This window comes from Podarcis vaucheri, assembly GCF_965113315.1.
Source record: "Podarcis vaucheri genome assembly, chromosome: 16".
In the NCBI taxonomy this organism is placed as follows: Eukaryota; Metazoa; Chordata; class Lepidosauria; order Squamata; family Lacertidae; genus Podarcis; species Podarcis vaucheri.
In genome coordinates this window covers 13,494,930-13,517,653 of record NC_138754.1, presented here as the reverse complement: position 1 = coordinate 13,517,653, position 22,724 = coordinate 13,494,930, and the positions used below count along the sequence as shown (strand labels likewise).

The 22,724-nt window shown below is 47.4% G+C and overlaps 2 protein-coding genes and 1 long non-coding RNA gene across 7 annotated transcripts in view; 1 reads left to right on the top strand and 2 right to left on the bottom strand.

The window, feature by feature from the left end:
• Nucleotides 1–4,350: 4,350 nt before the first annotated feature.
• On the top strand, nt 4,351–5,349 carry LOC309521654 (olfactory receptor 6N1-like; the record flags this gene model as incomplete). The annotated part of the gene is made up of 1 exon (XM_082204365.1): nt 4,351–5,349. The coding sequence occupies one exon, from the start codon at nt 4,351–4,353 to the stop codon at nt 5,347–5,349; it is 999 nt and encodes a 332-aa protein (XP_082060491.1).
• A 2,579-nt stretch (nt 5,350–7,928) lies between these two features.
• The window catches only part of LOC309520882, a 169,223-nt gene continuing 154,427 nt past the window's right edge, over nt 7,929–22,724 (bottom strand). Inside the window, exons 1-2 of one of the 5 annotated variants that reach the window (XR_014214456.1) lie at nt 13,795–13,904; nt 7,929–8,613 (exon numbers count right to left, since the gene is read on the bottom strand). This is a non-coding gene — a long non-coding RNA (uncharacterized lncRNA). Of the gene's footprint in view, nt 8,964–10,191; nt 10,454–10,708; nt 11,507–13,721; nt 13,905–22,724 lie in introns of those variants that run through there. The other 4 variants (XR_014214457.1, XR_014214458.1, XR_014214459.1 and 1 more) reach the window with 4 other exon arrangements.
• LOC309520848 (uncharacterized protein) overlaps nt 16,499–22,724 on the bottom strand; it is a 31,100-nt gene continuing 24,874 nt past the window's right edge. Inside the window, exons 6-9 of the mRNA XM_082202775.1 lie at nt 21,321–21,589; nt 20,607–20,709; nt 18,953–19,221; nt 16,499–16,790 (exon numbers count right to left, since the gene is read on the bottom strand). Of these exons, the coding sequence (XP_082058901.1) occupies nt 16,692–16,790; nt 18,953–19,221; nt 20,607–20,709; nt 21,321–21,589 (740 nt within the window). The 3' untranslated portion in view covers nt 16,499–16,691. The remainder of the gene's footprint in view (nt 16,791–18,952; nt 19,222–20,606; nt 20,710–21,320; nt 21,590–22,724) is intronic.

Here is a 22,724-nt window from a genome sequence, read left to right as displayed (position 1 = left end):
GGAGGAGGAGGAGGAGGAGGAGGAGAAGAAGAAGAAGAAGAAGAAGAAGAAGAAGAAGAAGAAGAAGAAGAAGAAGAAGAAGAAGAATTTATTATTTATACCACGCCCATCTGACTGGGCTTCCTCAGCCACTCTGGGCAGCTTCCAACAAAATATTAAAATACAGTAATGCATCAAACATTAAAAGCTTCCCTAAACAGGGCTGCCTTCAGATGTCTTCTAAAAGTCTGGTAGTTGTTGTTCTCTTTGACATCTGGTGGGAGGGCGTTCCACAGGGAGGGCGCCACTACCGAGAAGGCCCTCTGCCTGGTTCCCTGTAACTTGGCTTCTCGCAGTGAGGGAACCGCCAGAAGGCCCTCGGCGCTGGACCTCAGATGGAGCAAGCCTGTTTTCTGCTGCCCCAGAGGGGAGGACCTTAACCAAAGGGTTCAAATTATAAGAAAGGAGATTCCAATGAAACGTTAGGAAGATCTTTCTGAGGACAGTGGAACAGCAGCCCTCAGAAGGTGGTGGACTGTCCTTCACTGGAGTTTTTTAAACAGATTCTTTAGCTGTGATTCCTGCATTGCAAGGGGGCTGTACCTTTTATTCTATAAAAGGGGGGAGGGGAGAAAAATATACACAGCCTTGAACATCTGTGGAATGCCCTCCCATCAGATGTCAAGGAGATCAATAACTATACAACTTTTAGAAGACACAAGATCTACCCACCCTGGAAGAATGGCAGATGAAGGTGATTGACTATATGGAATTGGCAGAAATGACTGGCAGAATCCGAGACCAGGGAGAAGAGTCGGTGAAAGAAGACTGGAAGAAATTTAAAGACTATTTACAGAAATATTGTAAAATTAATGAATGTTAGAAGGATGTTGGATAGAAACTAAGGGGTTTCCAGCTGTGATGATTTAGGAGACACACAAAAAAAGGTTTATAAATGGGTAAAAGCTTAATGGTAAGGATTTGCTGAACCAACAAATTGAAGTGGAATACAAAGAAGGGAGGTATGAGGAGGCTGGAGGAAATAAGTGTATGGAAGATATGTTATGGAAAATTATTTGTTTTTTAAATGTTCTTATGTTGTATTTTGTATTTTCTTTTTCTTTTTCTTTTTTTATTCTTTTTCATTGTTATATTTTAAAAACTTTAATAAATATTTTTTTTAAAAAAAATAGAAGACATCTGAAGGCAGCCCTCTATGTTTTTATATGTGTTGGAACCACCAGAGGGGATTGTATTCTTGTGGTTGGGTCCTGCTTGCAGGCTTCTTATAAGCATCTGGTTGGCCACTGTGGGAACAGGATGCTGGACTGGATGGGCCATTGGCCTGACCCAACAGGGCTCCTCTTGTGTGCTTTTGTAATATCATTCATGCCTCATGTAAAATTTAGGACCCACGGACAATTTGGTACCCATGTCTTCCAATATATCCTGGTTGCTACTATAAACACAGTTTTGCTTTCTGTAATTTATTACAGGGCAGTTAAAGTCTGCATTGTAATGTGTTGCCCAGGGCAACACAAAACAAGTAACAAATGTAATAAAATAAATGTCCATCATTCATCAGCAATGCCAGCTGGAACGAAGAGGAAGCAATCGGAGATACAGGGTGTTTCTCCTTCTGGAGGAGGAAACTTCTAATTAAAGGCACAGTAGCCTTGAAATGTCTAGATACGATTTGCCTATCTGGTGCTGCAATTACTATTTTCATGAAAATATTTGGCTGACTCTGAAAATAGAGAACATGAGGTATATTCTCAAATGGCTACTTCCATGGGACGTATAGGCATAATTTAAGCAACCTGTCTGGTAGCACACATAACCCTCAAAAGCCCACCCACTTCCATTTGTAAACATGAAAAATATCAAAGTGATTGCTTTACAATAATCCCCCCACACACACACTTGATCACTTTATTTTGTAAGATGCCACTTTCTGACCTGGTAAGAGAGGGGGGGAAACATTTTCACAAACTGGTGCCAAGGGGGTTAAGCCTGGCTTAGGGACTGATTCCCAGAAATAGTATCAATCCAGCCCATTAGGTTTGTAACAATGAGCTCCCAAAGGCCAGATGCAAAATACATACGTAATCCACAGGTAACTCCTGGAATTAGGCAGCCAACCAAGTCCACATTTAAGCCACAGGTTGGAGACCCATTTGATGCCTTCCTGATCTGCTATTCCCTTGAACCTTTAAATGCTGCAGGAATCCTTGTACGAAATGAGAAGGCAGGTAAGTGCCTACTTTGGAAACGTCAGTTCTCTGGTGCTGAGTGTGCTTTCCTAAAGGGGGGGGAGAAACATATTTTGCATTTATTGTGGGTTTCTAATTGGGAAAGCTTCTGCAGTGGAGTATGCTATGAAAACAGAGCCCAACAGGACTAAAGGTTCACCCACAACAGGTATGGGGAACCTCTGTTCCTCCGGATCACAGCTCCCATCATCTCTAAGCTTGCTGACTGAGGGGAGCTAACAACACCTGGAATTCTGCAGCTTCCCCCTCCCAGAACAGGGTTTTACTGGCTTTTTCAACAGTGTTTCAAATATACACAATTTCACTTAAATGCGCAGTGCCTTGGAACGTAACACCCATGTAAATTGGGAGTTGCCTGTATTGTTTCAGAAAGTGAAAATTGGGTAAGCTTGCCTTTAAATGTGAATGGAATTTCTCCCCCATCCCTAGAGCACACACAAATTTTATCTTAACAACAACCCTGCAAGGAAGATGAGGCCAAGATACAAGCATGGTTGGCCCAAGACCACCCAGTGGCCAAACATGGATTCGATACTGGGTCTTCCTGTGGAAGTATAACACTGTAGACTAAGAGATGGAGCCAGGGCTTTTTTCCCCAGCTGGAACACACTGGTACAGTGTTCCGGAACCTATCAGGGACCCCAGAAGTGGAGGGAGAGACCTGACCAGCCTCAGCAAAGCCCTGTTGCACCTCCCCAAAGGAGACATCCTCTACAGACTCCAGAGAGGATCTCCTCATGAGCTGGGGGCACAGCAGGGCTTTGCTGAAGCCAGTGTGGTGTAGTGGTTAAGAGCGGTAGTCTTGCAATCTGGGGAACCGGGTTCGCGTCTCCGCTCCTCCACATGCAGCTGCTGGGTGACCTTGGGCCAGTCACACTTCTCTGAAGTCTCTCAGCCCCACTCACCTCACAGAGTGTTTGTTGTGGGGGAGGAACGGAAAGAAGAATGCTAGCCACTTTGAGACTCCTTAGGGTAGTGATAAAGTGGGATATCAAATCCAAACTCTTCTTCTTCTTCTTCAGCCTAACAGCTGGCATGTGGGAAAGCCATACCTCAGCTGAGCAAGCCCCATGGAAAACTAACACAGGAAAATAAAATAAATTCTTTCTCTCTCTCTCTCTGTTTCTCTCTCTCTCTCTCTCTCTCACACACACACACACACACACACACATCTATCTATCTATCTATCATCTATCTATCTATCATCTATCATCTATCATCTATCATCTATCATCTATCTATCTATCTATCTATCTATCTATCTATCATCTATCATCTATCTATCTATCTATCTATCTATCTATAGTAAGCAAGGCTAATTAGGTTAATTTGCTCTGAGTTTTTATGCTGGATGTTTATTTTATTATGATTTCTATTGCTTAAAAAAATAGTTTTTTATGCCGAGGACCAGAAAAGAGGAATTGGCTACTGCCCTCATGTTGGGCCATCATTGGGGATCTGTCAGTTTATCAGTCAGTTGTGGCCCCTGTGCTCATGGCGACAGCTGATGCAGGAGTTGGGTGTGTGTGGAAAGTGAGGTGGTCATAGCTCAGGTGGCTGCAGCCGTGTAAGTGGTAGCAATGGAGTAGGAAGAGGTGGCATCACCACTGGGGATGGTTAGGGCCTGAATCACACCAAGTTGGGACATGTTAGGCACAACAGTGCAGGGGCGGGGAAAGCAGAAAGGTGAGGCCAAGCAGACCTGCTGGGGCAGCTGAGTATGTGTTGTAGAAGAACAGGAATTGCCTGCAGTGGGTGCAATCCTGCAGGCTCCGGGGATCTGCTTCATCTTTGTATTCCCTGCAGGGAACATGCTGCCAAAGCAATAGCAGCTGGAAAGAAACAGACTTTTCTCCTTCTCCCTGCCCCCTGCCCAACTATATAGAGTTTTTTTAAAATGTGATTAAATATTAAACCCCGGTATAAAGGGCTTCTAAAGTTCACAGTCTTGTGTTCATCAGTGTAGAAAGGGCAGTAAATTCTTCAGATCCTGGAGTCCTTGGAGTCTATCTTTCCAGCCTTGTGGCATTAATCCATATTCAATGGCTCCTTTTGATGTGCAGGTATCCTGTTGCCGCTGTCTCTTTTGCACAACTCTATGTCCACAACTCACATTTCTCCAGATCAGGTTCTAGAGGAGATGGGAATCCTCAACCAGACCGAAGTCACAGAGTTCATCATGACAGGCTTCCCGAGCCTCCAGCCCTTCCACAAGCCCCTCTTCCTCTTGCTCCTCCTTGTCTACCTCTTCACCATCTTTGGCAACTTGCTCGTTTTCACTATCATCCGCACCGACCCCAAACTCCACACGCCCATGTACTTTTTCGTCAGCGTCTTGTCCTTCTTGGAGATCTGCTACACAGCTGCCACCATCCCAAAGATGCTCTCCAACTTGCTCAGCGAGAGGAAGCGCATCTCGTTCTCTGGCTGCCTCCTACAGATCTACTTCTTCCATTCGTTGGGGGCCACCGAATGCTACCTGCTCACCGTCATGGCTTATGACAGGTACCTGGCCATCTGCAGCCCGTTGCGCTACCCAGCCGTCATGACGTCGAAGCTGTGTATCAGATTAGCTGCCAGCTGCTGGGTCTGCGGCTTGCTAGGCCCCATCGCCGAAATCGTCTTGGCTTCCAAGCTCCCTTTCTGCGGACCCAACAAGATCGAGCACATCTTCTGCGACTTCCCACCACTCCTCAGCTTAGCCTGCACCGACACCTCGATCAACGTCCTGGTCGATTTCACGGTCAATGCTTGCAAGATCCTGGCAACCTTCCTCCTGATCATGACGTCTTACCTGCAGATCATCAGGGCCATCCTTCGGATCCGCTCGGCCACCGGCCGGAAGAAAGCCTTTTCCACATGTGCCGCGCACCTCACTGTGGTCGTGATCTTCTTCGGGAGCATCTTGTTCATGTACGTCCGACTGACGAAAAGTTATTCCTTGGATTATGACAGAGCGCTGGCTGTTGTATACGCTGTCCTGACCCCTTTCCTTAATCCGATTATCTACAGCCTGCGGAACAAAGAAATCAAGGCAGCCTTAAAGAGAACGTTCCACTGCCAGAAAACAATGACTAGAGAAATGGAGCAGACTTGAGGGAGTGGGGCTGGAAATAAGGCTGAAATAAGTAGGGAGAACGCCAAGGCTTTGCTCACACACACACATTCTAGGGCTTGTGTGCCTTTAACAGTTCCATGATTGCCCCTCTGAAAATCTAGAATCAGCTAGTCAGCATAGGCCGAGGAGGCTAGTCAGGAGAGCAAAGTGGGGCAGAGCTCTGCCCATGTATCTTTCTGCACCCCAAAAGCCAAAGCTCTGGCCCAGCTCTGTGTGACATCCACAATTTCCTATTATCCAAGGATTCCCTGGATTTTTACAGGCCAATCACAGCTATGCACGGCACAGCCAATCATAAGCCTCACTTATGGTCCGCAGGTCCCACCTTTCACCCATGTCTGTGGAAGTGGAGAAACAGGTGGAATTCTAGGGTGAGTCAAGCCCCTAGGAGGCTCCCCTCTCCGTGGGAGGGATATGGGGGCTGTGAGGGAGAAGTGGGGTGAAAGAAAGACAAGAGTGAGAGCAACTGGTGTGAGGAAAGGGCAACAGGGAAAGCTGGTGAGAAGCTTCAGCCCAGAGGGGGAGGAATTGAAGTATCGGGGGTGGTTAGGAAAGTTGAGGGGGCAGAAATCCTCCAATGGTGGACTTGAGGGAGCAGGGTTTCCAATAAGGCAAGGAACCTTTGCAAAGGGAAGGTTGTGGGAGCCTTATTGTGGGGTACTTACCTGAGGAAATAAAACATACAAATCATGGGGTCCATGATTATAAGGTAGTCCCTGACTATCCTTGGGAGTGGTGATGGGGTTGGGGTGTGACTGGAAGGTAATTAATAATAATAATAATCTGAGCACAGAATCCAAATAATAATTACATTCTTATCTATGCATTCACAAGTTAGTTCGGTTCACTTAAAAATGTGGACCAAACAAGATTATCTTCCATCTTTACTACACAAACACCCCCTACAAAGACTCCCCAGAACTCTGTCCATGGTCCTGATGCCACTCCTAACTTGAACTGTCTGCCCATTTCTGCTTCCAATCTAAAATTACTTCAGTCAACCCTTTTCAAGAATGGAAGCTCTTCTCCACCTCTGGTCAATGGCTTTTCTGGTGGTCTCAGCCTGGAACAGGACACATTCACAAACAAATGAGCAGTTTGGTTTAATATATATATATATATTTAATAAAATGTTAGCTTGAAACAGTATTATTGAACATTTTAAAGAAAAGCACATTTACATGTACTTCAGTTCCCATACTTGGAGCATCTAAATATCACTGGGGAGCAGTTTGTGTCAACAGGAGCATTTCAAAGATGGCAGAGCAAATGAGAATGGATTTTAGTGTGGCGAACAGAGCCTAGGTTTCCACAGTCTAGCAGTCAGTAACACAGGGTTTTGTTGGAAGGATCTAGGACACAGCTGCCCAGAAAAAGGATCGGCTGAGTACAACCCCCAGAACCAGGCCTCCACAACCACACAAAAACCCCCACATCTCTTCAAGAAGCCTTGTGCCGCTAAGGAAACAGAATCATCAGGAAATGGCCAGAGGACAGTCCTCTATGTCCACATAACAGGTCAAATTGAATACGGCAAGCAGATGTTGATAATGAAACCACTAAGGGTGACAGTTGCTCAGAGGCCAGACCTTTACGTCCAAATCAACAGCAATGATGATTGCTGTGAAGACCCTGTAATGACAGCAAAACTTTCTGAGCAGAGCTCTCTGTGACCACAAGAACAGGCAATAAATAAACTCCCTGGAGAAGGAGGACAAGTCAGAGCTCAGCTCCAATGATTGCTAAACAGGCAGCAGTGAAATTGGTGAGGGTTTTTAATAAGACTGACCAGCTGCAGATGAGATTCATGGGATGTTGGCCAAGCTATCCCAGGATGAAGCCACTTCCTCAAGTGGCGGAATCACCCCAGCTGGCATGCCCACAGATGACCTGGCTGCCCAGCTGCCTCTGCCAGTGGCAGAGAAGCAGCATCACCGCCAGCTTTGATTTTGAGCAAGATCATGTCTATTTGGGGTGAGATATCTCCCCAAATGAGCGCTGTCTTGCTTGGAATCTGCACCAATGGCAGTAGTGCTTGCTTCTCCGCCGGTGGCAGATACAGCAGGGCACACAGTGGCAACAGAGCAGAAGGAGCAGGTAGGGCATGGCGGGAGCAGAAGCAGGGCAGGGCAGCCTTTCCTATTTTTCCTCAAGTGAAAAAACCAGACACAGCAGCCCTGGGAGTTGGCCAAAGCTTCCAAGACCACATAAGTGATGTGAGATAAGCTGAAAGGTGGCTTCCTCTGGGGGTCACCATATAAGGCCTCTATAACTACCTCATGGAAGGTGGAATGAACTAATTGGTCTTCCACAGTGATGAATAGGTGTTTGTTTGCAGGAAGAAATGAGTGCCACAAACAGGCAGGTTAAAATAAGGGCAATAGCTCCGTGGTGATTGTTGTTGTTATCATCATCATCATTTTATTTATTTGCTGCTCATATGACTGGGTTGCCACCAGCCACTCTGGGGAGCTCCCAACAAAATATTAAAAACACAATAAAACATCAACCATTAAAAAACTTCCCTGAACAGGACAGCTTTCGGACGTCTTCTAAAAGTCAAACAGTTGTTTATCTGGTTGACATCTGGCGGGAGGGCGTTCCATAGGGTGGCTGCCAATACTGAGAAGACCCTCTGCCTGGTTCCCTGTAGTTCCCTGTAGCTTCACATCTTGCAGTGAGGGAACCACCAGAAGGCCCTCATCCCCGGCATCTTCAGGCTGGGTTGAAAGAGACTCCTGCCCAAAATCCCAGACAGCCGCTGCCAGTCAGTGTGGACAATACTGAGTTGGATAGGCCAATGGTCTGATGCAGCTTCCTATATTCCTAAGGGGCTGGAGATGTTTCCACATCATTGTAATGGGTGGCAATTCATGCAAGAAAAGCCATTGCAATGGGAATCCCACCGATGGGAGGGGGAAAGGAAATCCCCAAGCTGAAAGCACAAAAACCCACCCACTCCAGTATCTCAGAGCTGCTTGCTGAGTTTGCGCACTTGTCTCTCGCGGGCCTCAAAAGCTATCTTGGCATCCATCAGCTCGGCCAGAGCCTTGCGTATTGCCTCCATCTCCTGTTCAGCCTGCTCGTAGTTCTGGGCCAGCTCCCGGTTCTCCTGCTGCAGCTGCTCAAGGATCAACGTGACGTCCTGGTTCTGCCGCCTGCAGCGGTTCTTGAGCTGCTCTGCTTCAGCAAGCAAGGTCTCCACCGTCTTGATCATGGACTCAATCTGCTCCCTGGACATCGCTGCAAAAGGGGAACATGAATATTTCACCTAATTCTTTTAGAAAGAGGAGCTCTTGGGTCAGATCAAGGAGCCACCAAGTCGGTTTGGCCTGGTCCATTAGAGCAAATGAAGCACTGCCCTACCAAAGCTCAGCCAGCCAGCCAGACCCCATATTCCTGCCTTCGTACTAACAACCAGTCACTGCAGATGGTGCTGCCTGTCAGCTCCTTCCTCCTTAGAATACATTCACACACCATACATCAGGCTTCCTCAGCCTCGGCCCTCCAGATGTTTTTGGCCTACAACTCCCATGATCCCTAGCTAGCAGGACCAGTGGTCAGGGATGATGGGAATTGTAGTCTCAAAACAGCTGGAGGGTCGAGGTTGAGGAAGCCTGCCATACATTGAAAGCACAATGATTCCACTTTAAAGAGGCATGGCTTCCCGCAAAGAATTATGGGAGCTGTGGTCTGTTAAGAATGCTGAGAGTTGTTAAGAGGCCTCTATTTCCTCCCCCCTCTCCCCGAAAAAAACTACAATTCCCAGAGTGCCCTGGGAAGGAGGGTTGGTTGGTAAACAACTCTCAGCAAGAGCCAGTGACAGGCAGAGCCACTAATTATAGTTTTGTCCCCATCCTGCTCCTCTCTGCCAAGTTCTACAAGGAGCAACACTGAGACTAAGGAGGAGGAGGAGGAATCTGGCAGGCAGGGCCATCGCTTGGTTTGGTTATAAGAAAGAAGGCAAGCAGTTGTGGGTTTACTGAGGACAGGCTGATATTGATGGGGCAGTGCCCCACTTGTCCTAATGGACCAGACTCCACTGCAGATCAGTGCAAGCAATCCACTAGTCCAGAACTGGCTGCGGATCTCCAAGATCTTAGACAGAGAGAAGCTTCCTGCTGCTTGATCCTTTTAAAAGGAGATGTCAGCTGGGATTGAAGCTGGGACCTTCTGTATACAAAGCAGATTGAACTATGGTCCCTGCCCTGGAACTGATACCACAACAGCACAGGTTCAGTATTGTCTACTCTGACCAGCAATCACTCCCCAGGACCTCAAGCAGAAAGAGAGTCTCTCCCACCATCCTGCCACCTGACTTTTTAAACTAGAAATTCTGGAGACTGAGCTTAATACTTTCTACATGCAAAGTGTCTCCCTTCCACAGTGCTTTTGTCTCTTCCCAACTAAGAAGATCTCCAGGATCTGACAGGGGTCGTTCTCATAATTTGCTCTCAGGTCTTTGTAACTTGAGATGCCAGGGATTGAACCCAGAACCTTTTGCAGGTGTCCTGCCACTGAGCTAACCAGCCCTTCCCTCAGGCCCGAGGCAGTTTCAGTTCTTATAAGACAGTGTCAGTTCTTTGACTTGAAAGAAACCAAAAGACATGGAAGGCTCTTTAAGAGTGGTCCAGTAAACTACAGATATGCCATATTCTGCAACTGTTGAATTTCCCAATTGATGCTGAAAGGCAGTCCCACATAGAGCAGATTTAATTAGAGTGACATTATTATAATAATTATTATTAATAAGCATATTAGTTCCCTTTTTTTTACAAAAGTAACTCAGAGACTCGCACCAATAATTAAAAAATAATGAACCTGTCAATTATGATACTCCCGGTTTCTCAGGAAAACATCTGTTCATGTTTCTGCAGTGGTGTGCGATTCTTTCTTTGAATAAAAGCAACGTAGTGGAAGTTTGTCAGTATTTTAGTGAGAAGAATTTCTCCTCATGGGCACTTTTTTCTATGTAGCTTTGGCTGATACATTTGCACGAGAATTCTCTCTAACTAAATGCATTTCTGTATGCTATTTTCACTAATGTATGACCTGTGGAAAGACAGGCAGACATAGTTGGTTAGAGAACTTCACTGTAAAATTCAGAGAATTTTACAAGGTAGCTTTGTTTGGGTTCACATATTGATTTGAGAAGTGCAAATCAGGTCGTTTCTCATTCAAATGCAAATAAAATTCTCCTCCATCCCTACAATGACATCTACCAAGGAGAGGGGGGGGTTTATGGCTATAAAGCAAAAGGCCTCACATTATGGGCTACTCCTCCCCCCCTCCCCAACGCACCTCAGGTCTTGCCACTCAGGAAAAGCTGCTCACTCACCAGCTGGGCTGCAGGAAGGCCTGAAGTAAGAGTTGAAAGAGAAAAATCCGTCCAGCTTTCCTGCTTAAGACGCTCAACCTAAGCAACTGGGTCTGTGTAAAGAAGGGGCCTTGACTCCTTCCGCACTGTCAGGCCACAGGAGGGGTGCTTGATCGATCAGATCAACATGAGGGTCCCTGAGTTTTCCCAGACAGCGACACGGAAGCAGATGCAAAGGATTGAGGAAAGGGATTAAGGCAAGCTAAATCCAGCTGAACATTCAGAGGCTTTACTGCCTGCCTGCTCTCCCGACAATCCACGGCCTGAGCCTCGACTCCAGTTAGGGAGGAATGAAAGCAAAGAACCATCGACTCTTTCCCCTTGGAGAATGCTCAGATCCTCTTAGCTCCCCAGAATGCTCTGGGATATGGGGAGATCTCAAGCAAAGCAAGAGCAGAGCATCCTTCCGCCTGGAAGTGAGTGGGGCAGGTAAACCAAGGATTCCTTCACTCTCTGTGCAAAATGAAAAAAGCAGTCTCCTTAGGGGCAGTGGGGCCTGGACAATTTTTTTGAGGACTGGGACATTCGCAGGGAAACATAAATGCTTGTTTGCTATTGTACGACCAACCTTACTGTTTGCTTGTGAAACATGGACCACTTGTAAATGTCATCTCCAACTCCTCGAAAGATTCCATCAACGGCGTCTCCAAAAAATTTTACACATCACTTGGGAAGACAGGCGAACTAATGCCAGTGTACTGGAAGAAGCCAAGATCACCAGTGTTGAAGCAATGATTCTTCAACATCAACTTCTTTAGACTGGTCATGTGTGGATGCCTGATCATCATCTTCCAAAGCAAGTACTCTATTCCGAACTTAAGTTGGAAAGTGTAATGGTGGTGGTCAATAGAGGTTCAAAGACTCTCTCAAGGCAAATCTTTAAAAATGTAGTATAAACACTGACAACTGGGAAACACTGGCCTGTGAGCACTCCAATTGGAGAACAGCCTTTACCAAAGGTGTCATGGGCTTTGAAGATGCTCGAACTCAAGACAAAAGAGAGAAACGTGCTAACAGGAAGACACATTTGGCAAACCCTCACCGTGATCAACTCCTGCCCAGAAACCTCAGTCCCCACTGTGGAAGGATGTGTGGATCCAGAATTGGCCTCCACAGTCACTTATGGACTCACTGTTAAAACCATGTTTATGGAAGACAATCTTACTTGGCTATAAGTGATCACCAAAGAAGAAGAAGAAGCCACTTTGCCCCACCCACCCAAGCAGCCCTTTCAATCCAAGGGCTGCATTCCTTAGTTAGCAGCCTTCTAAAGGCCACATGCTGGGTGGGGCAAAGGATTCAACTCTAATAATAATAATAATAATAATAATAATAATAATAATAATAATAATAATTTATTTATATCCCGCCCTCCCCAGCCGAAGCTGGGCTCAGAGCGGCTAACAACAATAAAAGTAACACAGCATTCTAAAATCAATTCATTTTAAAATCAAACCAGAATCAAATTCATGGCAACCATTGGGCTAGAGTTCTATGAGGATTACCAAAGGAGGGGGTCAGACTGTGCCTTGGCCAAAGGCCTGGTGGAACAGCTGTGTCTTGCAGGCCCTGCAGAAAGATGTCAAGTCCTGCAGGGCCCTACTCTCTTGTGACAGAGCATTCCACCAGATCGGGGCCACAGCCGGAAAAACCCTGGCTCTAATTGAGGCCAGCCTAACCTCCCTGTGGCTCAGGACCTCCCAAATGTTTTTGTTTGAAGACCGTAACGTCCTCCGTGGGACATACCAGGAGAGGCAGTCCCGTAGGTACAAGGGTCCTAGGCCGCATAGGACTTTAAAGGTTAAAACCAACCACACTCACAGGTCAGATGGTTTCACGGACAGGTTGGGCACAGAGGAATGGTGGGAGCAACCAGCTGGGAAACCCCCCAAGAGCAGAAGGCTCAGATCCAGGGGAGTGGTGGTTGGACAACAATGAGTGGTCCGAGGGAGGATAGGGAGAAGACTGGGAAGAAGAAGTGTCAGAAGCTGAAGGAGTAACAGGGCTTAGTGAGCAGGGGGAGTCTGTGGCAGAGAGAAGTCCAGAATCAGAGGCAAAGGCAGAAATGGGAGGAGGACAGAAGGAGGAGGGAGGCCAAGACACAGAGATGGGTCTGACTGGTGAAGAGGCACAGGTGTCTCCCCTTCCAGCTGCAACAAGCTCCCTTCCTGCCTGGTCTCCCAGAACCAGGAGAGGCATGAAGAGGGCAGGGGGAAGAGAGCTTTACGCAGGGGCAGTCTCAGATTGCTTGGGAAAACCCTGGAGAGGAGGGGACTTAGGCAGCTGTGAGGAGGCAGGGACCTTTAGTCTCTGCAACTGCTTCATGGGGACAAGACCTGCCAGAGATGAGTTGCTGTGCTCATTAGGCCTGACACTCCTGTGCAGATCCTGTCTTTGCTAATAAAGAGTTAACCCCACTTGCTCAGGGTAATTTACTGCTGGCTCGCTCCTCTCAGAAGTGCTCATCTTACATGTGAGAGCATTATTTTATTTTGTGTGTATGTTTTTTAATGGTTATAATTGTTTTTTCCGTATGAAATGGTGCAATTGTTTTTACGGCTGGTGTTTTTATTGTGAAATCGCTCTGGGATATTTTTACAGGAAGAGATTCATTGAGTTAAATAGATATTTTTTTTAAGTTGTACCAATACATGGCAATATGCAAATAGTGTGCAAATCAACATTCCCTTTTGTTTTTACTCTCTCTCTTTAGCAATGCTTTGTTGGCTGCCTTTGATGACACAATCCCCTTTCTGAGAGGATTTCTGTGCTCTGCAACCACCCACTCTGACTTCTCTCTCTGTCTCTCTCTCTCTCTCTCTCTCTCTCTCTCTCGCTTGCTCTCTCCAGCTGGAGCATGCTCCCAAACTCTAAAAGCACCCTTCGGTAATCTTCCTAGTCTTTCTGCTCTGCCACCTTTACAATCCCATTATCCCTGGCCATTAAAAGAGAGAGAGAGAGAGAATCTACCTACCTATCTATGGAGAGAGAGAGCTCTTTGCCCCAGGAAGGGCTCATCTTTCAGGACTTCCTCTTTTGCCAGCTACCTAGGAATAGCTCCATCAATTTACGTTTACATCCAGGGAAATGGATCCCTATCAGAGTCGGCCTCAGTAATCCTCTAGTGACTTCACAGGCTGTTTCAGAAGAGGAGGGGGGCTGATCTGTATATGAAGAATGATAATAATAATAATAATAATAATAATAATAATAATAATAATAATAATAATATATACCCCACCCATCTGGCTGGGTTTCCCCAGCCACTCTGGGCGACTCCCAGCAAAATATTAAAAACCCAATCAAACATTTAAAACTTCCCTAAACATTGCTGTTGGTGATGAGGGGGAATATTGCGGCGTTTTGTAAACTGATGGTCAAGAAACTCACCCAGCTCAAGGGGTTAAATCTGGCCATCTGGGACTTTCTGAATGGCCCTCAAAACTCTCCTCAGACCGCAACCCCTCACTGGGCCTGCTTCACACCCAAGTGTTCTTACTGGGTTCGATGGTGTCCACAGTTAGCACCCAGATAAATGGACTTGGAGGACAAAGGATGGTGTGGGTGGGTGTAAACTAGCCTACACACCAAGGCAAAATTTGCATTTCTAGCTCTGCCTACTTTTGCCTCTTGTCCCACCCACCACCAATATGTGGCCCTCAGAATGTCATGGCCCTTGAGTTGAAAAATAATTCCCCACCCCTGTTGCAAACTATGGGTGACTTCTTTTTGTTGTTGCAAAAATTAAAACGGGCCTTTCTAAGTGTGTGTGTGTGTGTTTTTAACCAAAGACTCATGTGGGGCATGTTGCCAAATGAACCAAAAATGAAGAAAGGAAATGTTGCTATCTTTGGGGGCAGACTCTGTTCCTATGACTTGAGCAGAAGCCGGGCAGACAAAAAATTAGCAGGTGTTGCTCTTGCATGGCTAGCTGCTATTAAAGGGTCAGAGAAAGAATGTGGCAACGCCAGGAGAAGAGAGCAGGGTTCGGAGAGGAGGCCTATTCTCCTTGGGGTGACCCATGGGCTGTTGCCGGAAAAGAATAAGAAAAAGAGGAGGGGGAAATGGGGGACATGTTGAGACAAAAAGAATCCTTCAAGTCCCTATTGGGCATGGCACCAACACACAACGATCTTGGCCAGCTGCCAGGGTCCTCCAGGACCCTGACAGGGCCCACTGCTGATGCCTGCATCACTCAGGAGCATTGTGGGAAATTAAAATGGCACCTTCCTGATGCCCTGTGCTCATTCAGAGTCGTGCTTCTGCCCATCACCACCACAACCCACATAGGAAGCTGCCAAACCCCACAAGTGTACCGGGGGGAAAATAGAACATCCCTCTTTTTTGCCACAGAATGGCGGCCATTTTGGTTGCTGTGATCTCACTTGATTTCCAGACACAATTTCCTGATGCAATTCCCCCCGAAAAGTGTTTTTTTTGGGGGGGCACAACCTTGCACAGCACCCCAAAATGCGCATTTTTTTGGTGTCGTGCCTGAAAAAAACCCACTTTTGTTGGGAGGACTGCAGCGCAAAAACAAGCAAGATCACAGCAACCAAAATGGCTGCAGTGCTCTCACAATAAAGAATAGCAAGATGGTGTCCTGGAAGTAGTAGCCTCGATTTGGGCTTCAAGGTGTTGGAGGGTATGAGCTGCTGTGCACTGAGTCAGACCAGTGCTTCGGCCAGCTCAGTAATGCATGCACTGGCTGGCAGTGACTCTCCAGGATTTTAGGCAGTGGACATTCCCATCTCCGCATGGAGATGTTGGAGACTGAACCTGGGACGTCCTACATGCAAAGAGGTTGCTCTACCACTAAGCTACAGCCACAGCATGGTAGGAGGTAGCTCCAGGAGAAGGTCTAGCCCAGTGTTTCCCAAACGTTTTTGGGCAACGGCACACCTGTTTACTGAAAAAAAATCTCGCGGCACACCACCATTAAAGCCCCGCCCCGTGACGTCAGCGCGCAGCGTCACGCCGGGAGGGACGCACAAAAGTGAAAGTTTTTTCCCTCGGCAGCTCCTCTCAGCTGCGCTCAATCCGCCTCGGAGCGCAGGAGCGATGCCTCTCTCTGGCTCTCCCTCCGCGCAGGCTGAGGGAGGGAGGGAGGGGCGCGTGTGACCCGTCTCTGCTGGGAGACCAAACCCAGCGAGGCAGAGTCGCGCGGAGGCGCCCAGGCAGCGCTGCCGGCTGCGAGGAGGAGCGCCAGGCAGCAGCAGGAGGCGCGGCCTCTCCTCGCCGCCGCCGCCGCCGCCCCGCCTCTCGCCGCCCGACTCGCCCGCCTCCCTCCAGGTATCTCGCGGCACACCAGCCGATGTCTCACGGCACACTCGTGTGCCGCGGAACACCGGTTGGGAAACACTGGTCTAGCCAACATAATGAATCCAGTAGTCCCAGTGGTCTTGGTTGCTTAGCAACAATCGCAAGAGGCCTAGCAAAGCATCCCAACTGTTGCATAGCTAGACAGTGAGAGGCTTCTGTTGCCGCCATCTTTGTGCTGACCAATAACAACCACACAGGGCAGCATCACCCCCCTCTGTTGCCTGGCAACCACAGCAAAAGGCCAACCTTACCCCTGGCTCTTTGTTGCCAAGCAACCATTACAAGAGGCTTAGTACCACCATTTCTGTTGCTTAGCTATTCACATTCGAGACTGGCGGTGCCATCACCACTTTGTCGCCTTAGCAACGTACACCGGACAAAGTAGGGCTTAGCGGAGTCGTCAACAAAACAGATACCGCCACAAGCGTATATCCTGAAGAGAGTTTTATTGGCTCCAAGCACGGTGTGGGTGGATGGTTTTCTTCTGTCACGAAATCTGATTTAATCTTTGGTCTGGTGGTCTGAAAACAATCTGTCAAATAAAAGACGCTGGGCAGTCAAAAAAACACCCCCAGAGCTGGTAATGATCCCGCCATGGAGGCCCCTGGCCCCTCCCCACGAGCTATTCGTAGCGGTGCTTGCGCCTCTTCGCCGCAGATCGGATCATGGCGGCTGCCACACCCATCATGCCAATTGTCCCCACAGCAATGGCCTCGGTGACCTGTAAGAAAATGGGAGAAAATGTTGGGTGGGCTACGAGTCAGAGAGAAATTCACAGAAGTTGCATGCTGACGTCACACGCCCGACACACACTTCCGCTTGTCGTGTGTCTGAGCGGCTTTACCTTTGTCCCCACCATTTTCTTTCGGATAAACCGCTCTTTACCACTAAATCGTCACAAATGCCAAACCCCTGGTTTTCTTGGCAGGGAGTGGGTGGGCAAACAGAAGTGTGGAGAAGCCCTGTCTACACATCATATCCATTCTTCTAATCCCAGAACTGGTGACCATAACAATAAAATTCATTCATTCATTCATTCTTCTAATAAATGGTTACAAACAGACTTGTATGGAGGGCTGGCTGAATCTGACCCCATCTTACATTTAAAGAGGTATTATACCCACTTTAAACAGTTGTGGCTCACACACACACACCCCAAAAAATCCTGAGCGTGCTGAGAGTTTTTAGGAGTCCCCTACTCCCATCACAAAACTACAATTCCCAGAGTAGTTTAACCATCAATTCCTCTTTGCAGGGATTGCTGGGAACTGTGGAGCAGGTGGGTCCATCTGTCTGTTTCACTTTCTCTCTGTTTCTCATTTTTCCTCCACATTTCCATCTCAGTTTGCAAATTCATCGGCATTTCAGTATGAATATCTCCTATATATACATACACATGTTTTCGTGTGCAATTTTGCAAAATATGCACTTTTTAGCCATGCAATTTTCCCCAATGTAATGCTTCCCCCACCCCCAAGTTATATTTTTTACTATTTATGCTGTCCCCAAATGTGCATTTTTTCCTACACATTTCTTGCCTGGAGAACAACATTGCAAAATTCAGAGAATTGTGAATTTTGAAAGATAGTTGTGTTTCGGTTTGTGTATTGTTTTGGAAAGCCCAGATTCAGTGTGTTTACCTTTAAATGCAACTTTATCCCCCATCCATACTTGTAAAGTAGGGCGGGATCGTGACCCCTGCTTTGCAGAAGGGGAAAACACTGAGGCTGAACGAATACTGCCTCACTTCAAGTGAATTTGAGGCCACACTTGAACCAGAGACTTCCTGGTTTACAGTTTACGCGCTGCAATGCATTAGCTCTAATAAGGTAGGCTTTGGGGTAAGAGGGAAGCAGCAGGTGTATTGGGATTTTTGCTCCAGAGAGTTGAAAGCGCTACAAAAAAAAAGGGACATCACTGCTGCCATAGTGAACGTGCTCATTCTGCTCTCTTTTCTGGTCAAAGAGGTGTTGCAGGATTTTGGCCTTGCTTCAGGAACCTGCAAAACCTGTCTGAGCCACACATGACAACATAACAAAAGAAATGTAAAGCAGAAAGAAAGAAGCCTCCCTCTTTCTCTTCAGTATACCTGAAGGAACGTTTCCACCCCCATTGTTCTGCCCAGACACTGAGGTCCAGCACGGAGGGCCTTCTGGCGGTTCCCTCACTGCGAGAAGCCAAGAACCAGGCAGAGAGCCTTCTCGGTAGTGGCACCTGCCCTGTGGAACGCCCTCCCACCAGATATCAAAGAGAACAACTATTAGACTTTTAGAAGACACCTGAAGGCAGCTTTTAATGTTTAATAGACTATTGTATTTTAATATTCTCTTGGAAGCCACCCAGAGTGGCTGGGGAAACCCAGCCAAATGGGCAGGGTATAAATAGTAAATTGTTGTGTTGTTGTTGTTGTTGTTAAAATATCAGACTCCAGCCTTATTTCCATGTTGTAGAAAGGGGAAACATTGAGGCTGAATTAACGCTGTCTCACTTCAAGAAAGGAGATTCCAACGAAACATGAGGAATCACTTTCTGCGAGTAAGAGCTGTTCTGCAGTGGAACAGACGTCCTCGGAATTTGCTGTTACAGATAGGTAGCCGTGTTGGTCTGCCATAGTCAAAATAAAAAAATTCCTTCCAGTAGCACCTTAAAGACCAACTAAGTTAGTTCTTGGTATGAGCTTTCGTGTGCATGCATGAAAGATATCTGAAGAAGTGTGCATGCACACGAAAGCTCATACCAAGAACTAACTTAGTTGGTCTTTAAGGTGCTACTGGAAGGAATTTTTTTATTTTGACTCGGAATTTGCTGTGATTTCTGAAATGCGGGGGGGGGGGGGACTGAACTAGACTGGGCCCCTCCCAGCTCTACATTTTGCAGTTTTACCTGGTCACTCATTGCAACTCCATATCGCAGGTCCATCACAAAGTGTTCACAGTTGTGGCTCGTCAGATTGTAGGGCATTTCCCTCCCAACCAGCTCCTCTGCCCGCTGGAGGATCTTGGCAAGTGGCAGCACAGGAATCGTGAGGTCGTGCTTGTTGTTCACTCGGAACTGGTCTTTCCTCACCACGACATCAAGCCAGTCCTTCTTCACGTAAGCTCTGTCAGACAAGACCGCCAGTACGCTGGCAGCACCGTTTGCAAGGCGGTCGCCTGGTGGAGGGAAGGAAGAAAGAGGTGGGGAGACTCTCAGGGGCTCAGAATCTGCAAACCGGGCAGGAAGAACTGAAAGGACAAATTAAAATAGGGAGATCTGGGGAAGCAAAAATTTAGAGCACATTGATCACCCTCCTGCCATTAAGATGGTTGTTGCTGCTGCTGCTGCTGTTTCCACTATTATTTATTACTAGACCATCTGTGGAACACTCTATTTAAAGGAAACTTGTTTTCATCTTCTGGCTCCCACAATGCCTTCCTACAGGGAAACATGAAGTCTCTCCTGATGTTGCTGGACTCCAGCTCCCATCAGGCCCTTGAGTCAGCATAGCCAAGGATAACAGGAACTGTAGTCCAGCAATATCTGAAGGACCACAGGTTCCTCATCACTGCAACAGGCATGGGGAACCTTTGGCCTTCCAGATGTTGCAGAACTACAACTCCCAGAGGTCCCCTCAAGCATGGCCAAGGGAGTTGATGGGAGTTCAGCAACATCTGGTGGCATGAAAGTTTCCTGCAACAGCTCTTCGAGAACCTCCGATCAGACCAAAGGCCTTTCAAATTGAATAGAGTATTTGAAAGAGCCTGGCTGTCTGGAACCCTGAACAGAAGCACTTCCATGCTGCAACGCTTTGTTGCAGGCGGCACTTGCGCCTTCTACAAGCCATGTACAATCCTTGGAGTTCTGCACAGAATACCAGGAAATGCTCTTAAGTGTGTGTGTGTGTGTGTGTGTGTGTGTGTGTGTGTTATAAATTAGGGTTACCAGATGTCCCCGTTTCCTGGGGACAGTCCCCAGATTTACAAATCAGTCCCCATTCAAAATGCATTGAAGTTGAAAAGTGTCCCCAGATTCATTGGAAAAAATCTGGTAACCGTATTATAAATGGTTCTTGCTGTCATTCTGTTACAAAGCCTGAACAGCTCAGACCTCTCCCACAGGAAGAGCCATGGCTGGGGGGCAGGGGGCTAGCCAGGTATTTTGCCCCAGGTGAAGCCTCCAGAGGGGTGCCATTGAGACTCCCAGCCTGTGTGTGTGTGTGTGTGTGTGTGTGTATGTGTGTGTGTGCGCGCGCGCGTGCGCAAATGTGCATGGGGGGGTGCCAAACTTGGTTTTTGACCTGAGTGAAATAAAGCCTAGTTTCGCCCCGGCCCATAAGCCATCCTAGGAGCTCTTGCCATGAAATAATTCTTAAGAAGGAGTGCTAGGATCCAAGCCACGGAGCTGCCCCTTTAAGGCCTTCTGCAACCCAAGGAAGGGGAGGGGCCTGAGTGTGGTCTGTCCCTAAGGTATAACAGGCTTCATTCCACTCCAAGACTTTGTAGGAGCAAGATATTTCATGGGCTTTGTCCTGGGCTGATGGGTTTCCATGGAAACTTACATTCAGGAGCTAAGTGAACAACTTTGCCTTCCCCAACGTAGATGGCCCAGTGCTGATAACAAGAGCGGAAGATCTCAATAAGGTCACCAGGTTTAATTTCATCCTACAGGTAAGAAAAGAAAAACGAAAATTAAAGAAAGATTGAAGTGGGGGTTTTTGGTGGTGCTAAAAGGTTGCTGCTTGCCCATATCCCAGAGATGAGACAGAAGGGTAGCATTTCCTTTTGTGGCCAAGATTGCTGTTTCTGGTTCCATGCCCAGTGCTTTGCCCCAGGGGTAAAGGTAAAGGGACCCCTGACCATTAGGTCCAGTTGTGGCCAACTCTGGGATTGTGGTGCTCATCTCGCTTTATTGGCCGAGGGAGCCGGCGTACAGCTTCCAGGTCATGTGGCCAGCATGACTAAGCCGCTTCTGGCGAACCAGAGCAGCGCACGGAAACGCCGTTTACCTTCCCGCCGGAGTGGTACCTATTTATCTACTTGCACTTTGACGTGCTTTTGAACTGCTAGGTTGGCAGGAGCTGGGACCGAGCAACGGGAGCTCACCCCATCGCGGGGATTCGAACCGCCAACCTTCTGATCGGCAAGTCCTAGGCTCTGTGGTTTAACCCGAGTCCCTATCACCCCAGGGGTAGCCAATGCCAATAGTCAATGGATGTGGCTGGACTACAACTCCCATGGATGCTGACAAGCACACGGCATCCTGCCCACTGCACCTGCTCATTCATTTCCGCTCCATATCGTAGCTCCATAACAAAATGCTCGCAGTTGGGGCTGTTGAATGTGTAAGGCATCTCCTTGCCCACCAGCTCCTCGGCCTGCCAGAGTATCTTGGCCAGGGGGAGCGGCGGCTGCGTCTCATCATGTTTATTGTTCACCCGGTACCGGTCCTTCCGCACGACGTCTTCCAGCCAATCCTTCTTTACGTAAGCTCTGTCGGGCAAGACCGCCAAGGCATTCGGAGTTCCATCCGGAAGATGGTCACCTGGGGAGGAGAAGGAAGAGTGGGGAGAGACAGAGTGAGAACGGGACGAAAACAGCACATCTCTCGATCTCTCGGCAAGCTTGCCTGTCTCCCCATCTGTTCTCTAGACATTCAGACACCTCTTAAGATCCCGTAACCAAGTTGGCCATTACGGTTCCTGAGATCAAGGAGCAGTTTCTTATCTACGCTTGGTAGCAATTGGGTGCCATTTTAATCATTTTAACTGCAGTGGCTTTAACCAAGGCTTGACAACCATATGTCAGGAGTGCTCTGATGGTGTTTCCTGCTTGGCAGGGGGTTGGACTCGATGGCCCTTGTGGTCTATTCCAACTCTATGATTCTATGATTCTAAGGAGACAGCTATACAGCTGCAAATGAGACGTTTTAAGTGTGTTTTTAAGTGCATTATACAAATGTGACACTGGATGGCGATGGTGAGCTTATGGCAAATTCAATATTTTCTGGAAAGCTTTTTAAAGAAGCATTTCTCAGTGTTTTTTAAACATGTGTCTAGATTCCACCCAAATTTGGCATGGTGGTTCTTAAGATCAAATACTCATTTTTCGTCTGTGTTTGGATACAATTTGGGTGCCATTTTGAATGCAGGTGGCGGACTGAACCTTTCAAAGCTGCATTTATTTTGAGGTTTCTTAGAATTCCTGAGCAACACCAGTTACTAGGCTGCAGGTATATGTTAAAACTGGATTGATGCAGAGAGGCTTCGCAAGGCCCAGGCAGCCATGGAGATGCAAAGTTAACAGGTGCATCAGAAGTCTTATAGCCCTGACTGAAAACGAGAGGAGCTAATATAAGAGCTATTGTAAGATTATTTTGAAGTGGATTCAATATTCCATTAAGTCCCTTTGTGATGATTGCATATTTGTCCCCACCTGTGCTCTGTCTTGGATTTGGATTTGATATCCCGCCTTTCACTCCCTTTTAAGGAGTCTCGAAGCAGCTAACATTCTCCTTTCCCTTCCTCCCCCACAACAAACACTCTGTGAAGTGAGTGGGGCTGAGAGACTTCAGAGAAGTGTGACTGGCCCAAGGTCACCCAGCAGCTGCATGGGGAGGAACGGAGACGCGAACCCAGTTCCCCAGATTATGAGACTACCGCTCTTAACCACTACACCAC